General features: G+C 38.0%; 1 protein-coding gene across 1 annotated transcript; it reads left to right on the top strand.

Annotated features, from left to right (window-relative positions):
- The first annotated feature begins 11,114 nt into the window (after positions 1 to 11,114).
- On the top strand, positions 11,115 to 12,050 carry LOC121500343 (olfactory receptor 143-like). Its single transcript, XM_041771989.1, has one exon. It carries the CDS (start codon positions 11,118 to 11,120, stop codon positions 12,048 to 12,050), a length of 933 nt encoding a protein of 310 aa, XP_041627923.1. The 5' UTR covers positions 11,115 to 11,117.
- The last annotated feature ends 7,850 nt before the right edge of the window (positions 12,051 to 19,900 follow it).

Raw genomic sequence — 19,900 nt, 5'->3', positions numbered from 1 at the left:
TTCTTTCCTCTTCTTTTCTTCTTCTTTCTTCTTCTTCTTCTTCTTCTTCTTCTTCTTCTTCTTTTCTTCTTCTTTCTTCTTCTTCTTCTTCTTCTTCTTCTTCTTCTTCTTCTTCTTCTTCTTCTTCTTCTTCTTCTTTCTTCTTCTTCTTCTTCTTCTTCTTCTTCTTCTTCTTCTTCTTCTTCTTCTTTCTTCTTCTTCTTCTTCTTTTCTTCTTCTTCTTCTTCTTTCTTCTTCTTCTTCTTCTTTCTTCTTCACCTTCTTCTTCTTCTTTCTTCTTCTTTCTTCTTCCTTCTTTCTTCTTCTTCTTTCTTCTTTCTTCTTCCTTTTTCTTCTTCCTTTTTCTTCTTCTTCTTCTTTCTTCTCCTTTCTTATTCCTTCTTTCTTCTTTTTCTTTCTTCTTCTTCACTTTCTTCTTCCTTCTCCTTCCTTCTTTTTTTCTTCTTCCTTCTTCTTCTTCTTTCTTCTTCTTCTTCTTCTTCTTCTTCTTCTTCTTCTTCTTCTTCTTTCTTCTTCTTATATATTTTTTTTATTGGAGTTCGATATGCCAACATATAGCATAACACCCAATGCTCATCCCATCAAATGACCACCATCTTCTTCATCGTAAGCAGATTGGCCCGGGAGAGACGTTTCAGTATGACAAAATTTCTATTATTTACGATTTATTTTTATTCAATCAATCCCAGTATGCATGTAACCGAGTTTCAGAGCTGCAAGCATACTCCTGTGAAAAACAAATTGAGCAGCAAACGTACAATGTTATATACATTGCTTTTTACCATAAACTTATGATATCTAATCAAAGAGGTTAAAAATCGTAGATAATGGAGCCATGTTTCTCATTGCCAGAGAAATAAGTTACACATACGCAAAAGAGGAAGGCTGTAATGAACCCTGTGTTGCTAGACTAGCGTCATTAATTCGGGTTTCTATTATATAGTAAGACAGACAGATACAGGAATAACTAGATATGAAGATACATAGAAAACTTTGAATATGTATACATATTTCCCACCTCTTTTTGCTGAAAGTGTTACCTAAACCCAAGTGTGCTGCCTGTCACTCAAAAAAACAATACTCAAGAGTTTTGATTGAAGGGCCACCTGGGTGGTTAAGTGGGTTAAGCATGGGTCTTCAGCTCAGGTCCTCACCTCCTGGTCCTAGGATCCAGCGCCACAGGGCTTTCTGCTCAGTGGAGAGCCTGCTTCTCCCTCTCCCTTTGCCCCTCCCACCCCACTTGTGCTTTCTCTCTCAAATAAATAAATAAAAATTTTCTTTAAAAAAGAGTTTTGATTCCAAAGGAATATGAGCCTTATTCAGGAGGCCAGCCACTTGGAAAGAAGACAGACTCTTGTTCAAAGGCCAACTCCAAGGTTTCTGCCTGGCCCAGGGGTTTTTCAAAGAGTCTAGGAAAATTAATAAAAGGAGTGCCAGTGTCCCTAACATTTCTCCATTACATGCCCTTGGTTATGGGGATTGTGCAAGGGGGTCAGGTTTCTGGTTCCTGACCTACAGAGGCACTCTGTTCTTTCTAGGAAAGAATGCATGATCTAGGGCACCTGGGTGGCTCAGTGGTTGAACAACTGCCTTTGGCTCAAGTTGTGATCCCCGGGGGGGCCTGGGATCGAGTCCCGCATCAAGCTATCTGTGAGGAACCTGCTTCTCTTTCTGCCTGTGTCTCTGCCTCTGTGTGTGTGTGTCTCTCATGAATAAATAATTTTTTTAAAAAAAAGAATGCATGATCTATAGATAAACAAAGAAAGGTTAGTTAAACACAGGGGCTGAGGGTGCTTGCTAGAGCTTAAAGACTACTAGGCTGGCTGGATGGCTGAGGTAGCTTCAAGAGGGCCTGGAAGCAGTGATACCCTAGTAGCAATGAACACATCCAAGCACCCAGGTCTTATTTCTAAATAACATTCTCTGATAATAAGAACTAGGGCTCTTTGGAGAAGTGATTCACTTTAGAGCTGGAACAAGGAAATTACAAAATGATTCCGAAGCATCTCATAATGTCAGAGAGTAAAAAAGAAAAAAAAAAAGAAAAAAAAGATCTTTAAAAAGAAGATGGAGTCATAGTCAAAAATTTATAGGATTCAACCTGGGAGCTCTTAAGGACCAAAGCTGGAATTATTTGGAAAACAAAATAAATAATGATAGTATTGGATTATAAACCAAAGGATAAAGTAATATTCATGAGTCTGTATGACTTTCAAAAATACATATCTAGATAACTCCCCTCCAGGAAGTAGAGCTTAATTCCTCTCTCCTAAACATAGTGACTTGCTTCCAAAGAATTGAGTACAAAATAAAGTAATTGGGGAAAATAGTAAATTTACAGTGGAAGGGAAAAACAATAAATTTACAATGGAGAAAACTGACAGACACTACCTTCACCAGTTAATCAGAGTTAACATTGTTAGTGGTAAGTCATGTTGATATCATATAGACTTTGTTATGATGCAGTAGTAAAGACTCTTCACTCAGCATTATTCTCCAGTCTGAGCATGAGGAAATATTATACAAAACCAAATGGGGACATTCTACAACATATTTGACCTACAGTCTTTAAAATTGCTATAAGTCATTTAAAAAAGACAAAGACTAAGAAATTGTCACAGATCAGAGAAGACTAAGGAGATGTATCAACTAAATGCAACATGGCTTCCTAAGTTGGATCCAAGACAGAAATATGACATTAGTGGAGAAACTGGTAAAGTCCAAAACAAAATCAGTATTTTCATTAGCAGTGTTGTACTGAAGTTAATTTCTCAGTCTTATGAAATGTACCACAGATATGTATAAAATTTATACTAGGGAGAATTTGCATGAAGAATATACATAGGTATTCTCTGCACTGTGTTTATAACTTTTCTATAAATCTACAATTATTTTTTAACAGTTTATCTATTTATTCATGAGAGACACACAGGGAGAGGCAGAGTCATAGACAGAGAAAGAAGCAGGCTCCCTGCAGGGAACCCGACGTGGGACTCAATCCCAGGACCCAGGATCACGACCTGAGCCAAAGGCAGATGCTCAACCACTGAGCCACCCAAGTGCCCCTACAATTATTTTTAAATAAAAACTTATCTACAAAAGCACAAATTGCTCATTACCACAAAAAATATAATATTTAATTTTATGTAAACCTCTCTATAGATTTGAAAACATAATTTCTTCTTTTCTATAAATAGGAAAGCATGTTTGCACATACTTGTCTCCTGGGAAGATGGAAGAGAGTCCTACTTCATGCCTTAGATAGAATCCTCATCTTGCATCATCTTGGTGGGATGTAGTAGTGCCCAAACTTCCACTATAGAATCGAAGAGGGAGGAAAAGCCTGGGTGGCAAACAGAGGACAGGCACACTCACCTACCCTCAGTCAATCCCATAACTCTTATCTAAGATTTTGACCTGGAACAAATTACACAAACACAGTGAGACAATTGGGAACCATTCATGTGGCTGCAGCTGTATCCAAGGGTGAGTCAGTGGCGTGAATAGAGTGGAACTTCTGCAGCATCAAGGCCAATAACGTGGCCAGACTATTCCTCTGAAATACTTCCTGCCCTTGACCCCTGCAGTTGGCTTGGTTTTACCTCTTCTCCAAATTTGGTTTTACAACCTCAAACCAAATCTCTTAATTCCTAATGTCCTTTCTATTAATGTTTTTCTGTTTAAAGAAGCTAGAATCACTTTTTTCCCAGTTTAATTGAAATGTTATTGACAGCACTGTATCAGAGTCCATTTCTATTGTTTCTCTACATAAACCCTTATATATTTCCCCACATGTGTAAGCCAAAATACAGCTACCTGACAAAACATTTATCTGTTAAATGGGTTAAATGATAAATTATAAATATGACTAAACTTTAAAATGTAAGATGGTAGGGTGTTTAAATTAACAATTACTGAAATTTGTGTAATCTTTGTACTTCCCAAAAGACAAGAATCTAGCTTCCTCTTTGGCAAGCAATATCACTATTGACTTTCTCAGTAATAAGTCAGGACTTAAGAAACAAGTTTCATATCATATCAACTCATTTGCTACAATTTTGGATTTTTCCACCAAAAAATTATTAGAAATAAGTCATACAATTTACATTTTTTGAAAAAGATGGGTATTTCAAACCGAAAAGAACCTCAGTGGAATGTCCAGCTACAGCTGAGTGAGAAGATCAGCAAAGAAAGTTGGACAGAATTGGCAAAATGACAATTACGACACTCTGAAAACCAACCAAACCTGAGAACTGGTGATGCTTCAAGAAGTGTTGAACTTTATGTAAGACAATGGGATTCTGTGATGTTTTGCTCCTTCCATCAACATCCCCTACTCCCAGCTTTGTAGATGCAGGGGTTCTGCAAGGGTGGACCACGCCACGAGGGCTAGAAGCTCCACTGCCACTGACAAAGGATGCTCACTCAATCCTGAACAGTAGGCAACATCAGTACCCACATCATGTAGCATAGTTGTGGGCATGACATTAGTGTGAAGAAAGCAGAGAAAGCCAGTGCCTCCACTAGTCTGAGGTTGTGGTTTGTTGTAGCAAAGGGGTGAAGGGAGTGACTCCAGAGGGCCTCTGCACTTCCTGTGAGATTTTAAACAATTTACATAACCTCTTTCAGCCTTGATATCCACATCTGTAAGATAAGAATAATTTTTGTGTGGGTTTAAAAGCCAAAGAAAATGGCACCTGCTTAGATGTGCACCTGCCATACCTCTGGTAAAAGTAACACAAAACAATAAGAAGAACAAATAAAACTCAATAAAAACAATATAATCACAGCATAATCCAAAGACAGAAAATATTCAAGCTTCAAAATAACTTTAATATGAAAAGAAGAAACTCCAAGTCCTAAGGAGCAATCTCTGAGTCCTGCTCTGCTTCAAGCTTTTGCAACAAGCAAGGGCAAGTGGGGAAAAAAACAGAAAGAGAGAGGAACATGGTTGTGATGCATCTAATTGGATCTACAACACAGTCAGAAAAAGTAGGTGCTCACTAACTGTGAGAAAAAAATTTTTTTGCCTTGATAGATCAGAGCAAGATATACAGGAAGGGAATGAGAGGATATGCAGTTTGAAGTGGCACCTCTGGGTACCTTGAGAGAAGAAAAAAAAGAAAGATCTGTGTTTGGACTGTGGCTCCGCCATTAGTTGCTGTGACTTTGGCAAACCCTACCTTTGGCATTTAACCCTACCTTTGGTTTCTTTATATGTGAAACAGAGATGCCTGCCTCAGATAGTTGTGAAGATTGTAAAGGACAAGCTAATAATAAGAATTGAGTATTGTGACTAGCACCAGTTATCTATAAATTGTACAATAGTTGGTTTCTTTTGTTGTTTCTCTAATCAAACTGAGAAAACCAAGGGGCATCATCTGTGTCTTTTTCTTTTTTGTGTTCAGAGTGCCTTGCAACTTAAGTCCTCTAAGAGATGTTTCTTGAATAAAATGAATCAGTAAAACTTCTAAAATAATCAAATAATTTGTTTGTGAAGGATTTTAAACCTTAGGGACAGTATCCTTCTCTAAGCAGGGACAGGTGCTTTTTGCCACTGAAATTATGATTTTTTATGCTCCCAGACATCACCCTAAAAATTCAGCAATAGGACTTCTGATTAGACATAGCAGATTGAGTCCATGTATTTAACTACTCTTACTTTCTGAAAGCTCATTAGAATGATTATAAAGGCATTGGAAGGACAATCATCATATTGTTTCACTCATATGTGGAAAATAAGAAATAGTGAAAGGGACCATAAGGGAAGGAGAGGAAACTGGGAAAAAATAGAGGGGATGACAAACTATGAGAGACTTTTAAGTCTGGGAAACAAACTGAGGGTTGTTGGAGGGGAGGTCAGTGGGGGGATGGGGTAATTGGGTGATGGGCGTTAAGAAGCGCACATGATTTGATGAGCACTGGGTGTTATCCTGTATGTTGGCAAATTTAATTTAAATTTAAAAATAAATTAAAAAAAACAAAGGCATTAGAAGTCAGGAGCACAAGTATGTTATGTTAACCCACTGGGACAAAGGAAACAATAGGAGGAAGAAGAGTGGGAAGAAATTTGGAACACTAGAAAGCAGAAAAATGGTCAGTAATTGACTCAGTAGTCCCCAGGAAGCTCAATTCTAAGCTATGTGGTAGAAGCAGATATGACACATTTCATCATTTCCTGTATGCTCAGTAATTTGGTGGCACAAATCACCTCTGAATGTAGAGGTGAAGGAAAAGATAAAAAGAGGAGAGCTCCATGTAAGTCTTTAAAAAAAAAAAAAAAATCCCCTGGTGAATGTTTCTCCTGAAACAGAAGACTGGGGGTTGTTCTGTAGAAAGTATAGAATGGAGGTTCTGTGGAAGAAGGGCACGTGAATATGGTCATACTACACTAAAAACAAGAGAAATAGTTGGAAGTTCACATATTGAGTGTGATCATTTAAATATGAGTATGAAACAAAGATACTTTCAGACATCAGGATGGGATTAAGACATGCAAGATATGGATAGGCCCGCTATCCAAAAACTCTTTTTATCTTCTTCTTGGTCACAAGACATTTCCCTGGGAAATGTAGTCTGAAAGGGAATTTCAGTTAAGTACAACCTGGTGACTGAGTTCTAAGAAATGGAATATGAGCAAGTTATGTGTGCCAGTTCCAAACCCACAAAACTTCACTTTGAGAATCTCTCATAATGTTTCCTCTTTGGCCAACTCAGTGTAAAAGAGTATGTGTTGAAGGAAGCTATAAGAAGGAAGGATCTTAGGTCCAAGTTTATTGTTTTTAGGAAGCTGGCTATGATTTAGAAACCATATCTTGGGTTTTCCATGAGTGAGATGGAAACTTATTGTATTTTAATTATGTATATTTGATTTCGAATGCTTAAAGTTTTTTAAAGTATTGGAAGATGATTTAAACAACTGAGGGAAAATGTTGAGGTTAATTATAAGTATATAGAAAATTGAACCAATAAAGGAGGTTTGTGACGGAAAGGTAATCAGCATATTTTACTACTTAGACATGCAGAGCATAGGGGCTTCTGGGTGGCTCAATCCATTGAGCATCTGCTGGTCATGATCTTGAGGTCCTGGAATTGAACTGAGCAGGGAGCCTGCTCCTCCTTCTCTCTTTGCCCCTCCCCCCAATTGTGTGCATGCTCCCTCTCTCTCTCAAATAAATAAATAAAATCTTGTTTAAAAAAGATATGCGGAGCGTGTACATCCTTATAAGTCATGTAAATACTGAATATTGATCTAACTAAAAAAATTACTATTGGGAAAATGAAAACACTGAGAAGTGTGTTCGTGATGATGGAAAGTGAAAACTGACTAAATCTCATTTCCCAAACTTAAAGTCAGTTGACAAAGCCTAATACTAACAAGTTGAGAAGCAACTCCGTGTTATTTAGAAATATGGAATTAAAAAAATAAAAAGAAAAAGAAAAAAGAAAAGAAAAGAAATATGGAATTAAAGATGGGAGAAAGAGAGGGAGAAGGAAGGAAAAAGTCTTTTCATAGTAGCTTGGATGAAAATGAGTGGGATTGAATCCTCACCCTCTAGGAGGGTACAGTCTAAGTGTAATGAAGATACATGGGTAAGCTTGTTGTGTATAAGTGGGAGCATGCACGAGATGCCTCAGCAGCATACAGAGAAAGCACTTCAGCTGCTGAGAGTAGGGACAGGGGAAGAGATCAGAAGAGATGTTTTATCAGAAATGAGGACAGGACTGAGTCTTAGAGAATGAGTAAGTTGTATACAAGTGAGGAAGAAGGGAGAAGGCACTTCAGGCAGATGAAACAACAGAAGCCAAAAAATCACCAAAATGTGTCAGGTGAGCGTGATGACCACTACACTACGGAAACAAAATCACCAAAATGTAAGAAAGGAACATCAAACTCCTCAGTATTACTGGAGAGTACAATTCAAGAAGTGGAGACATGGGAGATAAAGCTATGGATACAATTAGGAAGGAAACTCTAAAGATCTTTCAATGACAGGATGAGAGGTTTCACTTGTTTTGGGAAAGAAGTGGAAGGGTTTTAAGCAAGGGAACATTGCATTCTCTACACGTAATTCTATATAAAATGTGTGGATAGATTTCCAAAGAAGATGGTTGTGGTCGGTAGAATTCTAAAACATGACTCCCCAATGATTTTTTCCCTTGTATTATCCTCTCTCCTTTGAGTGTGAGGGGAACCTGTAAATATAATGAGATAGCACTCTAATGCTATGTTATATATACAGCTGACCTTAAAATAGGGAGATTATTAGGGTAGGCCTAACCTAATAACGCAAACGTTTTAAAGGCAGAGAGTTTTTTCTCAAGTTAGTGGCAGAAAGGGAAGTCAAAGAGTTAAAGCACAAAAAGGATTCACATGTTGTTTATTGCTCGACTGAAGACAAGGGGGCTACAGAAGGAATGCAGGCAGTGTCTAGAAGCTGAGAGTGACCCCTAGCATAGAGCCAGCAAGGAGATAGAGACCTCAGGGAGCTGAATTCTGCCAATAGCCTGAATGAGCTTGGAAACATTCTTCCCCAGAGCCTCCAGAAGGGAATGTAGTCCTGTAGTCCTGCCTACACCTGATTTCAACCTGCACAGAGAAACCAGCATCACATTCTGTACCAAATTTCTAACCTACAGAACTATGACTAATAAATGGGTGTTCTTTTAAGTCACTAAGTTTATGGTAATTTACGACACAAGAAAAAGCTAATATAATGGGTGATGGTAGGACCCCAGGTTAAGGAAACTTAGAGTGTTCCAGACTTTGAGGCTCAAAGGCAGTCCAGTGAAGAAGTTAGAAACCAGGGATTTTAAGGAAATGGAAATATGTAAACTTTGAAGATCAGATGTCAATGTAGTGGGAAGGAGGAGTCCAGAATGACAACCCATTTCTAGATTATCTAACTAGGTTAAGGATAGTGCCGTTAACTTAGAAAAGGATAGCGAGAAGAGAAACGGTTATGGGACCACAAGGAGATGCTGAATTTGCTGAATTCAATTTAGTGGAGATGTCTAGTAAACACTTGGGTATAGAATTGGGAACTTGGGCAAGAGGTCCATGTATAGATAGAGATGAGGATAAAGAAGAAGGCAAACTAATACTTACTTAGCACTTAACCATGTGCCAAGCAGTGTGCTAAATGTGCTAGAGATTATGAGGCATTTAATCCTCAAAGCAATATAAGTAGAAACTTTTACTAAACTTACAATGTAGATGAGGTAAAATAAGCTCAGAGTGATTAATTAGTCCAAGATCACACACATGGTAATTGGAGGAATTTGAATTCAAGCTTGATTGACTCCAGAGCTCATTCTTTTAAATATATATATATATATATATATATATATATATATATATATATATATATATGTTATTTATTTATTTGAGAGAGAGAGAGAACAAGCTGAGGGAAGACTGGGGGTGGGAAGAAGAAGAGAGAATCTCTCAAGCAGACTCTGTACTGAGCATGGAGCCCGACATGGGGCTCAGTTTCACAACCCTGAGATCATGACTTGAGCTGAAACCAAGAGTTACATGCTCAACCAACTGAGCCACCCAGACACCCACACACACAGCTCATTCTTTTAATATTTCTCTATAGGTACAAAAGACACCAAAAGATGGATAATATAAAGTTATTACATAATTCTATACCAATCACAGAACAATGGGGAAAAAAAGTGTTGGGAATGGCAATGGCTCTGCCCCTGAACACTCACTCCTCTTTTATAATTGAGCATGAGCTCTAGGATAACTGGGAACATAAAGGAGGTTACTCCCCCCCTGCACAGAGGATCCAAAGTTTTTAATATAAACTGATGCTTGGAGAACATTGAGTCCCAAAGGAACCTATATTAACTTACTGGCAAAGGATTGTAAACACAGGCTCAGTAATTTCTTCCCTCAGGACCCTGATCCAACTCTGATGCTAAATGAGCCTTGTTTTCCAAGCTTCTGAATAAGTTGCTGAGATCCAGAGAGAATAAGATAAATCCACAATATTAGCTTGCTGATGGTTTGGAGATACGAGTTGATACATTTGCTTTGCCCTGAAGACATTTTATGCAAATCCACAAACAGAAGGAATATTGGCTTCTCCATTTTCAGAGCCTTTGTCTGAAGGGAAGCGAAAGGAAAAGAACTCTTAGAAGTCTGGCAGTAGTGAGGTCTCCAGGCGGATGGAAGTTGGGCAACTGAGTCCTTCTGTTCTGATGTTTTCATTGCCACGGCTACAGCAGTGGAGAAGTGTGGGGAAGTCATTTGTCATCCTTAAACAGTTCATTGTGATTTTGAGGTAAGATTGGATAAAGGGGAGGATCCCTGGGTGGCTCAGGGGTTGAGCGCCTGCCTTCAGCCCTGGGCATGATTCTGGAGTCCCGGGATCAAGTCCCACGTGGGGCTCCCTGTGTGGGGTCTGCTTCTCCCTCTGCCTCTCTCTCTCTCTCTCTCTCTCTCATTCTGTGTCTCTCATGAATAAATAAATATTTTTTTAAAAAGATTGGATAAAGGGAATGAATAGGAGAAGTTCACAACAATAGTGGAATTCAAATTCCTCCAGTTATTATATGTGTGATCTTGGACAAGTTACATAATCTCTGTGAGCCTTTTTACCTCTTAGCACTTTCACTAAGCCAGGTACTAATTTTCTAAAAGATAAGAGGGAGAGGGTGGGTTGAGTAGTGGATATTGTGGGTATCACAGTGACTTTGCTGTCTTCGAACTTCAGGTATTTTCATAGGAAGTGGTCTCAAGTACAACTGTTGGCTCCTCTATTCTCTACCTGCATGACCTTGACCAGCCTATTCATCTCTTCAAAATACTGCTTCCTTATTTCTCACATGTGATCATCACTTTTGGTATCCATTCTAAAAGACTTCATCCCGGATTGTGTTAGTCCAGGGGAGGTGAGGAGTTACAGTTGAGATCTGAAAACAGAAGAAAAGGATAAACAAGAAAAGAAAGTTAAAGATGGAGAGTCTGCCCTGGCTCTTCTTTCAGGATGCTGTCCCCACAGCCCCCACAGAACAAGGCCTTATTCGAGAAGCAAAGCATCTGAGTCCCTTCCTGATGTGACACTTCTCTCATTTCCTCACAGATCACACCCCTGCAGAATATGGCTATGGAAAATGAGTCTTCAGTGACTGAATTCATCCTGGTAGGATTTACAGATCAATCTCAGCTCCAGTTACCCCTTTTCTTCCTCTTTTTACTGAACCATGTGGTCACTGTGGTAGGGAATTTGAGTTTCATTAATCTAATTTGCCTGAATTCTCACTTGCACACTCCCATGTACTTTTTCACCTTCAACTTATCCTTCATAGATCTCTGCCAGTCTTTGGTCATTACACCTAAAATGCTGATGAACTTTGTGTCAGAGAGGAATATCATCTCCTTTACAGAATGCATGACTCAGCTCATTTTTTTCTGTTTCTTTGCCCATTCTGAGTGCTATGTGTTGACAGCCATGGCCTATGATCGCTATGTGGCCATCTGTCAGCCCCTGGTGCACACGGTCACCATGTCCCCTCAGGTCTGTTCTCTGCTAATGTTTGGTTCTTATGTGATGGGGTTTGCTGGTGCCATGGTCCACACAGGGGACATGGTCAGATTGTCCTTCTGTGATTCCAACATCATCAACCATTACATGTGTGACATCTTCCCCCTCTACCAGCTCTCCTGCAGCAGCACCTATGCCAGTGAGCTGGTGGATTCAATTATTGTGATCACAGTTGTCATAATATCCAGCTCCATTATTTTCATTTCTTATGTTTTGATCCTGTCCAGTGTCCTCCACATCTCATCAGCTCTGGGTTGGTCCAAAACCTTCAGCACCTGGGGCTCCCACATAGTAACTGTTGATGTATTCTATGGATCTGGGCTGTTCACACATCTCAAGACCTCTCCTTCTGGTTCTATGGGCCAAGGAAAATTCTTCTCAGTATTTTACACAAATATAGTACCCATGTTGAACCCCTTTATCTATAGTCTAAGGAACAAGGATGTCAAATGTGCTCTGAAAAAAACTCTGAAGAGAATTGCAAATTAAGCACAATGAGTGTTGCTGGGTTGTTAGGGAATGTGTGTATGCTGTGTGTGTGTGTGTGTGTGCATGTCCCCATAATTTTCTTCAGAATGAGATTTTTGCTTTAAGTACTTATTTCTCTGTAAACATGTCAATTAAACCTGCAATCATTATTGAATCTCATGGTTATTCTCAGTCCGATACTGAACTGAGCTTTATTCTTAACAGCGTGCTCCAGATACGCAGCCTAATTCCTACTTCTTTTTAGACCACCTCCCATTTTGCCTCTTTCCATGGACTTTTCATACATAAACAAACATTACACTAGAAAGCTGTCTGATGAGGTCATCCCTCTTTGTTTTCCCTAAAAACAATCACATATGGCCCTTCTGGTTTTCAGCTTTTGGGGAATTTTTACTGTATAAGTTATAAATTTTCCAGAATTTCAGAGTCCTTTTAGTCTTTGTTTCTATACCGAGATTTCCTAACCCACAAATGAGGAAGATTGAGCCTTTGCTTTCTAAAAATTTTTATTTCTGCGGATGGCAAAGAATGAGTGGGGTTCGCCAACCTGCCCGCCTTCAAAACCACCCATGGTGAAAATCACAGGTATTTCTTGAGAATCATGGCTAGGTTTCATAGTATTGAGCAAATTGTCTGATATACTAGAAAGAAGATTGCTACTGTCCTGTCTTCTGATCACCTTTTTTCTCCCAATGTTTTCATAATTCTCAAAAAATATTTTGAGACATAAGGAACCAAACAAATTTCACAGCTTTAGTGAGTGTTGTTGGCCACAAAATAAAGTGTCAGGTTCAACATGAGGCTTCTCTGTCCACATGCACAGAAAGCATTGCCCCTTTGCAAAGGTTGATAGCCTTTCTTGTTCTGTTCAAGACGTACAAACAAGAATGAGAAGACCCTTGTCATGGAGGGCTTCATGCTTTCCATTTGTAATGTTCACTTTGGAGGAGACAGAATTAACATTTGTGGGGTTCTTAATGGGAGTTGTGTCTTTTCAAATGTTATCATAATGCACTTCTGAATACCCTGTTTTAGAGACAAAGAATCCAAGATTCAGAAATTCAGCTCAAGATCACACAATTAGCTCAGAGCAAAAAGCCCAGATATGTACCTGATTCATCTAACAACAAACCCTGTATTCTTTCCATGTTATCATGTTGCTTCTCAGGGTGGAAAGGGGAAAAAATAGGAAATATAAGAGAAGGGAAATAAAAAATCTGGAGAATTATTTTAGAATTCACCTGGAAGTGAGGGTACAAATGACACCTTTAGCCTGAAGTCCCTGTAAGTGGAAGAATGGTCCATAAAGGCTTTAACTTATGCTTCTAGAAATGTTTGATATGAATTTTTATAATTATGTAGTATAATACTGATGAGGCATGACTGAATCTCTATGAATATTTTCAAAAGGAGACAACAAATTTTATTTTACATTTGGAAAAAGAAAAATGTAGTCTTTTCATAATACAAAATATCGAAAATTGTGCTCTACCAAATTTCTTGTTTTGTGTGATTACAGAGATACAACACTAATTTACTTTCCTCAGTGATTCTCAGTGGGGCCAAAGAAAGACACTCCCTTACATGCTGTATCAGGGACTGTGGTAAGCTCAACAAAGCCTCAGTAGTATCTGTGAGATATTTATGCTTAGTCAAAGGGATCGCAAGCATTAGCTTAAAAGTATGGCATATGTTAATACCAGTTGGGAACTGAGAGAAATGAACATAATTAATTTAAATCAAATTAATCTTGGGACTCCTGGGTGACTCAGTGGTTGAGCATCTGCCTTCAGCTCAGCACATGATCCCAGGTCCAAGGATAGAGTCTTACATTGGGCTCCCTGTGAGGAGCCTGCCTCTCCCTCTGTCTATATCTCTGCTTCTCTCTATGTGTCTCTCATGAGTAAATAAATAAAATATTTAGAAAAAATCAATTTAATCTGACTTCTGTTATAAAAGCATTGGAGATAAAAAAAATCTATATTATATACAGATATATATATATATATATATATATATATATATATATCAGACTGTCCTTATTTTGTTGACATCTCTGTCTAATCAAATAGAATTTGACCACTTAGTCTTTCTTTTTTCTCCTATGCATAGTTAGCGTAGAATCTGGAAAAATAAATATTTATAAAATTAAGTTTGTGAAATTATTAGATACGAATTTTTCTCTAAGCCAAATTAAAAACTATGTTAAAAAAAACAGTAATTTTCTCCCATGAAAATTAGCTTTCTTTAAACACATGGCTATAACTCTTCAAGACTGAAAAAAGAGTCTAGTTGGATACAACAGACAGAAATGCGATTCTTTCTGTTATAATACATGTGTCTTTCAAATTGGCTAATGTTCTAGGTAACCAGCGCTCCCCATTTACAAAATACCTGTTTCTCCTGAAGAACTTGGATTTCCTTTGAAACAAAAAAGGAACTGTTTGGGTAGGTTACAATATAAATGAGGAAAAACACACAATTTTACTTCAGAAACTAAAATGAAATAGAGTTGTATTGTACTATTTATTATATATGTGCAATTAAAAACCTGTCTCCAAAATGCAACCTATGCCTTTGTCAGTAGAAGATAATAAAATCAAGTAAATAAATTAGCTGTGTATGCAAAGTGGCTGTGGAATTTTTATAACATGAAAATTCATCATGGTAAATAAAATTTTGTCTCAGGGTAGCCGCAGAAACAGCACAGACATCTCTGCTATTTTGCATAATCCTCAGGCTTGGCTTGAACCCTGGTAAAAACTGATTGCATTTCAGTTTCCTCATTAGGATTGGCAGTTGCCTTGCCCTAAATCTCAGGCCACTAGAATGCTGGGTATCAGATACCACAACAGGAAAGCACTGTCATTATCGGCTTTGCCAATAATGAGTCCTCTTTCATATAACATGAACATCATTTGCTAAAATTTGACTTTTTACCACCAAAAGCTATTAGAGGTAAGTTACAAATTCTGCTTCTATTAAAAACTATGGGGAAGATGGAATCAAAAGAACTTAGTGTACCCAGATTGTCTAGTTTAAGCTATATTCAAAACAAATTTTCAGGATATTTGGTGATCATATAATAGCACTTAGGTGCCTGGCTAAATTCAACATAATATTAATTTCACTCACTATGGACTCTGGAACCTACAACATTTCTTTAAGATTAAAAGTAGAACAAAAGGGAATTAATCCATAAGATAGCATGTGTCAGATAATGTTCATTGTCTCTCAGGCCTATACTCCTCTCCTATGTATATCCAAGGCTAGAAACCGCTGCCTACATATCCGGAACACTCTTGAAATCTTGATACAGTGATGAATAATTTGTCTATTGTCTTGTAAGAGCTAAAAGTCTAGAGTGGAGTCTGACAAGTCAGTGAGGATAATAGGTACAATGGTGCCCAAGAATATAAGATTGGTTTAAGAGATTGTGAGGCTTAACAGAGAAAGTAATGTTAAAAAGAAAACACAGGAAGGAAATGAGTTAATTAAACAAAGGGAGAAGTGTGCATTGTCTGATGAGAAGTTAGGTGGAAGCATGGCAGGAGGAGTGTATTTTAGAAGAACAATTTGAGGAAAGGGCCAAAGGGGACAGAGCATGATGCATTCCAGGAGAAGCACAAGCATGCAGTGAAGAGAATATGGCAATTACAAATTACAATTGTAAAGAAATACAGCAAAACATTAATAGCAATGAATTCTGGGAGATGTCTATGGTGTGGCCTAGGATTCAGAGTGAGGATTTAGTCAGTCCTAGCAGAGGCTGGAATGCAATCAGATATCCATGACTAAGGCTGGACACCAGTAGAGGAGTTAGGGGGACATTGTAGCAGGTCGAAGAGGATGCATATGCCCACAAAATACTGAGCCTAGGACTTCAGGCTAATGCCCCCGAGGGATGGGCATAGGTATCCATATTGTCCATCTCAGTTATTATCAGCTCAGAAACAAATATGGATAAACCAGTAGAACACAAACCTCAGGACTTGAGACTGTATATAACTGGGAAAACATAGACAGACTCCTTCCTCTCTAAGGTAACCAGCCTGAGAAACTCTTGTGCTCTCCCTCACTCTATTATTCAGAAATAGAGTTAAGTGAATTCCCTGCTCTGATATTTATTGTAGTGAAGACTTTCCTAAGTTGCCTGAAGAAATAGTTCGTGATTATCCTTTTGATTCGTTCATTCAGTCATTCCACAGATTTTTCTGAACACCTATCATAGTATTTGCTACACTTGAGATAAAACAGAGAACAAAACTGAGTTCCCTATGTTCATGGAACTCACTCGTACTGTGATATAGAATGGTGGCTGTGACCTGGTAAGAAAATGTCCTATTTCCCTGAGTTTTGTGATAAAACATCAAACAGAACAATATGTAAAGAAAATAAAAAGGTGGGTAAGAAAAACCAACCCATGAAGGGAATAATGTGTGCAGCTGTGCATTTGGATTCACTCAGAGGAAAATGGCCCTTTTTCATCTGTGACTGATACTGTTCCTTTTCTTTCTTTCTCCAATTTTTTATTTAAATTCCAATTAATTAACATACACTGTAATATCATTTTCGGGTATAGAATTTAGTGACTCATCACTTTTGCACAACACCTTTTGAAGGCACAGTGCTCATCACAAGTGCTTTCCTTAATCCCTATTGCCCATTTAGCCCAACCCACACCCACCTCCCCTCCAGCAACACTGTTTGTTTCCTATAGTTAAGAATCTATTATCTGGTTTGCCTCTCTTTTCCCCCTATGTTTATCTGTTTTGTTTTTTAAATTCCACATATGAGTAAAATCATATGGTATTTGTCTTTCTCTGACTTTTTTCACTTAGCATAATACTCTCTAGCTCCATCCACATTGTTGCAAATGGCAAGATTTTATTCTTTTCTGTGGCTGAGTAATACTCCCTTGACTATATATACTACCTCTTCTTTATCCATTGATCAGTTGGCAGACATTTGGGCTGTTTACATAATTTGGTTATTGTTGATAATGCTGCTATAAATGTTGGGATGCATGTGCCTCTTCAGATCACTATTTTTGTATCTTTTGGATAAATACCCAAGGAGGGTTCCCTTTTCTCTGCATACTTGCCAGCATCTGTTGTTTCCTGTGTTGTTAATTTTAGCCATTCTGACTGGTGTGAGGTGATATCTCACTGTAGTTTTGATTTAATACTGTTCCTTTTTAATGGAGAGAAAATTTGTTTACCAGATCTTTGCTAAATATCATCAGGATTACAATTAATCCTGCAAAGATTCTTCTTCCAGCAAAGAAAACCACCAGATGAATGATTTCACTATGAAAGCAGTGATAATGAATGCTTGCATTATGGAGTTTGTGGTGGGATTTACCCTGCCTCCTAGAGTCTCCTCACAACCATTGAAGAAGTAGAGTAAAACTCTTAGCTAAGGTCACCAAGAATATCTTCCTGGAAGAAAATCTTGATCTTCTAGCCCCAGTTTCTAAAACTTTCTCTCCTAAGTAGGATAGACAAAGTTGGAGGTCAAGACAAAAATCTAATAATGTTAAGCTTGTGGGATGTCTGAGTGGCTGGCCAGTTGAGCGTCTGCCTTCAGCTCAGGGTGTGATCGCAGAGTCCGGGGATGAAGTCTCCCATTGGGCTCCCTGCGGGGACCCTGCTTCTCCCTCTGCCTATGTCTCTGCCTCTCTCTGTGTCTCTCATGAATAAATAAAATCTTTTTTTTTTATGTTAAGCTTGTATGGTTGGTTGAAAGAACACATATTTTGAGAAAATTTTCAGAATCTAGGGCTAGACATAGATGTTTGAGACTTAACACCAAAGAGATGATCCATAAAAGGAAAAACTTGTAAATTTAACCTCACCAAAATTAAATGTTTTATTTCTGTCAAAGACCATATTAAGAGGATAAAAAGAGAAGCCACAGAGGGGAAAATATTTGCAAGCATTTATCTGACAGAGAAGTAATATCAAGAATATATAAAGAACTCTCAGGACTCAACAGTTAAAATAAAAAAAGAAAGTTAGAAAAAGACTTAAACATTTCACTAAAAAGGGCCTGCAGGTGACAAATAATTACATGAAAAGGTATTCGATGTCATTAGGGAAACACAATTAAAACCACAATGAAACAACACTACAAATCTCTCAGAACGGCTAAAATAAAAAATAGCGACACCACCAAATGCTGGCAATGATATAGAAAAACTGAGCAGCCCGGGTGGCTCAGCAGTTTAATGCCGCCTTCAGCCCAGGACCTGATCCTAGAGACCCGGGGTCCTGGAGCCCAGACCCTGATCAAATCCCACATCAGGCTCCCTGCATGGAGTCTGCTTCTCCCTCTGCCTCTCTCTCTCTCTCTCTCTCTCTCTCTCTCTGTCTCTCGTGAATAAATAAATAAAATATTTTAAAAAAAAAATAAGAAAAACTGAATCACTCATAAATTGCTGGTGGGAATATGAAATGTTACAATCACTCTAGAAAAAGTTTGTTATCGTTTGCAGTTACTCTGCAGTTACACTCTTGAGCATATATCTCAGAGCAAGGAAGATTTATTCTCAGACAAAAACTGTACACAAATGCTCATAGCAGCCCTATTTGTAATAGCCCAAAATTGGTAACAACCCAGGTGCCTTCCAATAGGTGAACAATTAAACTGTGTTTATCTGTCCATATCATGGGGTACTATGCATCAGCAAAAAGGAATGAACTATAGATACATGCAGCAACCTAGATTAACTTCAAGGATATTTTACTGAGTGAAAAGCCAATCTCAAAATTTTATGGACTGTATTATTCCATTTATATAAAATGAAAGAATTTTAGTGATAGAGAGCAGATTAGTGGTTCTGTATCTTGACTGTGGTAAGTGAATGCACTAGCCTACACATGTGATGAAACTGTATAGAACTAAACACACACACACACACACACACACACACACACACGAGTAAAAGCGAAACTGGGAAAATCTGAACAAAACCAATGGATTATGTCACTATCAATATCCTGGTTCTGATATTATACTAGTCTTAAAATGTTACCTTTGGGGGACACTGAATAAAAGATACAAGGGATTTCTCTGCATTGTTTTTAAAATTTTTATAACTAATTTCTACAATAGAAATTGAAAGCTTAATTTTTTAAAAAAGTTAAATAATATAGGCTTTTATCTCTGGAACATAAAAACATTTAAAGGAATTTTTTAAATTATATACTTTTTTTAAAGATTTATTTATTTATTCATGAAAGTCAGAAAGAGAGAAAGAGAGAGAGAGGCAGAGACATAGGTAGAGGGAGAAGCAGGCCCCCCATAGGGAGCCCGGGGCGGAACTCATCCAGGATCCCAGGATCATGCTCTGAGCCAAAAGCAGAGACGCTCAACTGCCGAGCCACCCAGGCATCCCAAAATTATATTCTTCTTAAAACTGAAATCTTAAGATATCACCTGTTTAGGTTGATTCTATTATTATCTTGAATTTAATTTGAGATGAGCATTTTCAGTGCTATTAATGTTCTACATACTAGAACAGCTCTCTTAAGTGTTGATGTTTCCTTAATACCTTTTTTTTATGGAGCATCCTATGTCTGTTCTGTTCCTATCTGAATGAATTCCCCCCACCAATAGAGCCACCCAATGTAACAGAGATTCCCAAGATTCAAATGGGTCCAGTAGAAATAAATGTGTTAAAGGCTTATTTTGTCCCACATCAATTTAGATGGATAAAAATAAAGTTACACTCAAGCAACTTAGGTTCAATATTTAGAACCAAAAAAATTGATCAAATATCCCTAATCTCTATGTGTCCATTCTCTTTGGATGTATGGGCCATCCATGCCCAACACAGCCAAAATCCA

Source organism: Vulpes lagopus, chromosome 10 (genome assembly GCF_018345385.1).
Source record: "Vulpes lagopus strain Blue_001 chromosome 10, ASM1834538v1, whole genome shotgun sequence".
NCBI classification, from domain to species: domain Eukaryota; kingdom Metazoa; phylum Chordata; class Mammalia; order Carnivora; family Canidae; genus Vulpes; species Vulpes lagopus.
The sequence above is the reverse complement of the archived record's forward strand: the minus strand, read 5'-3'. Positions and strand labels throughout refer to the sequence as shown.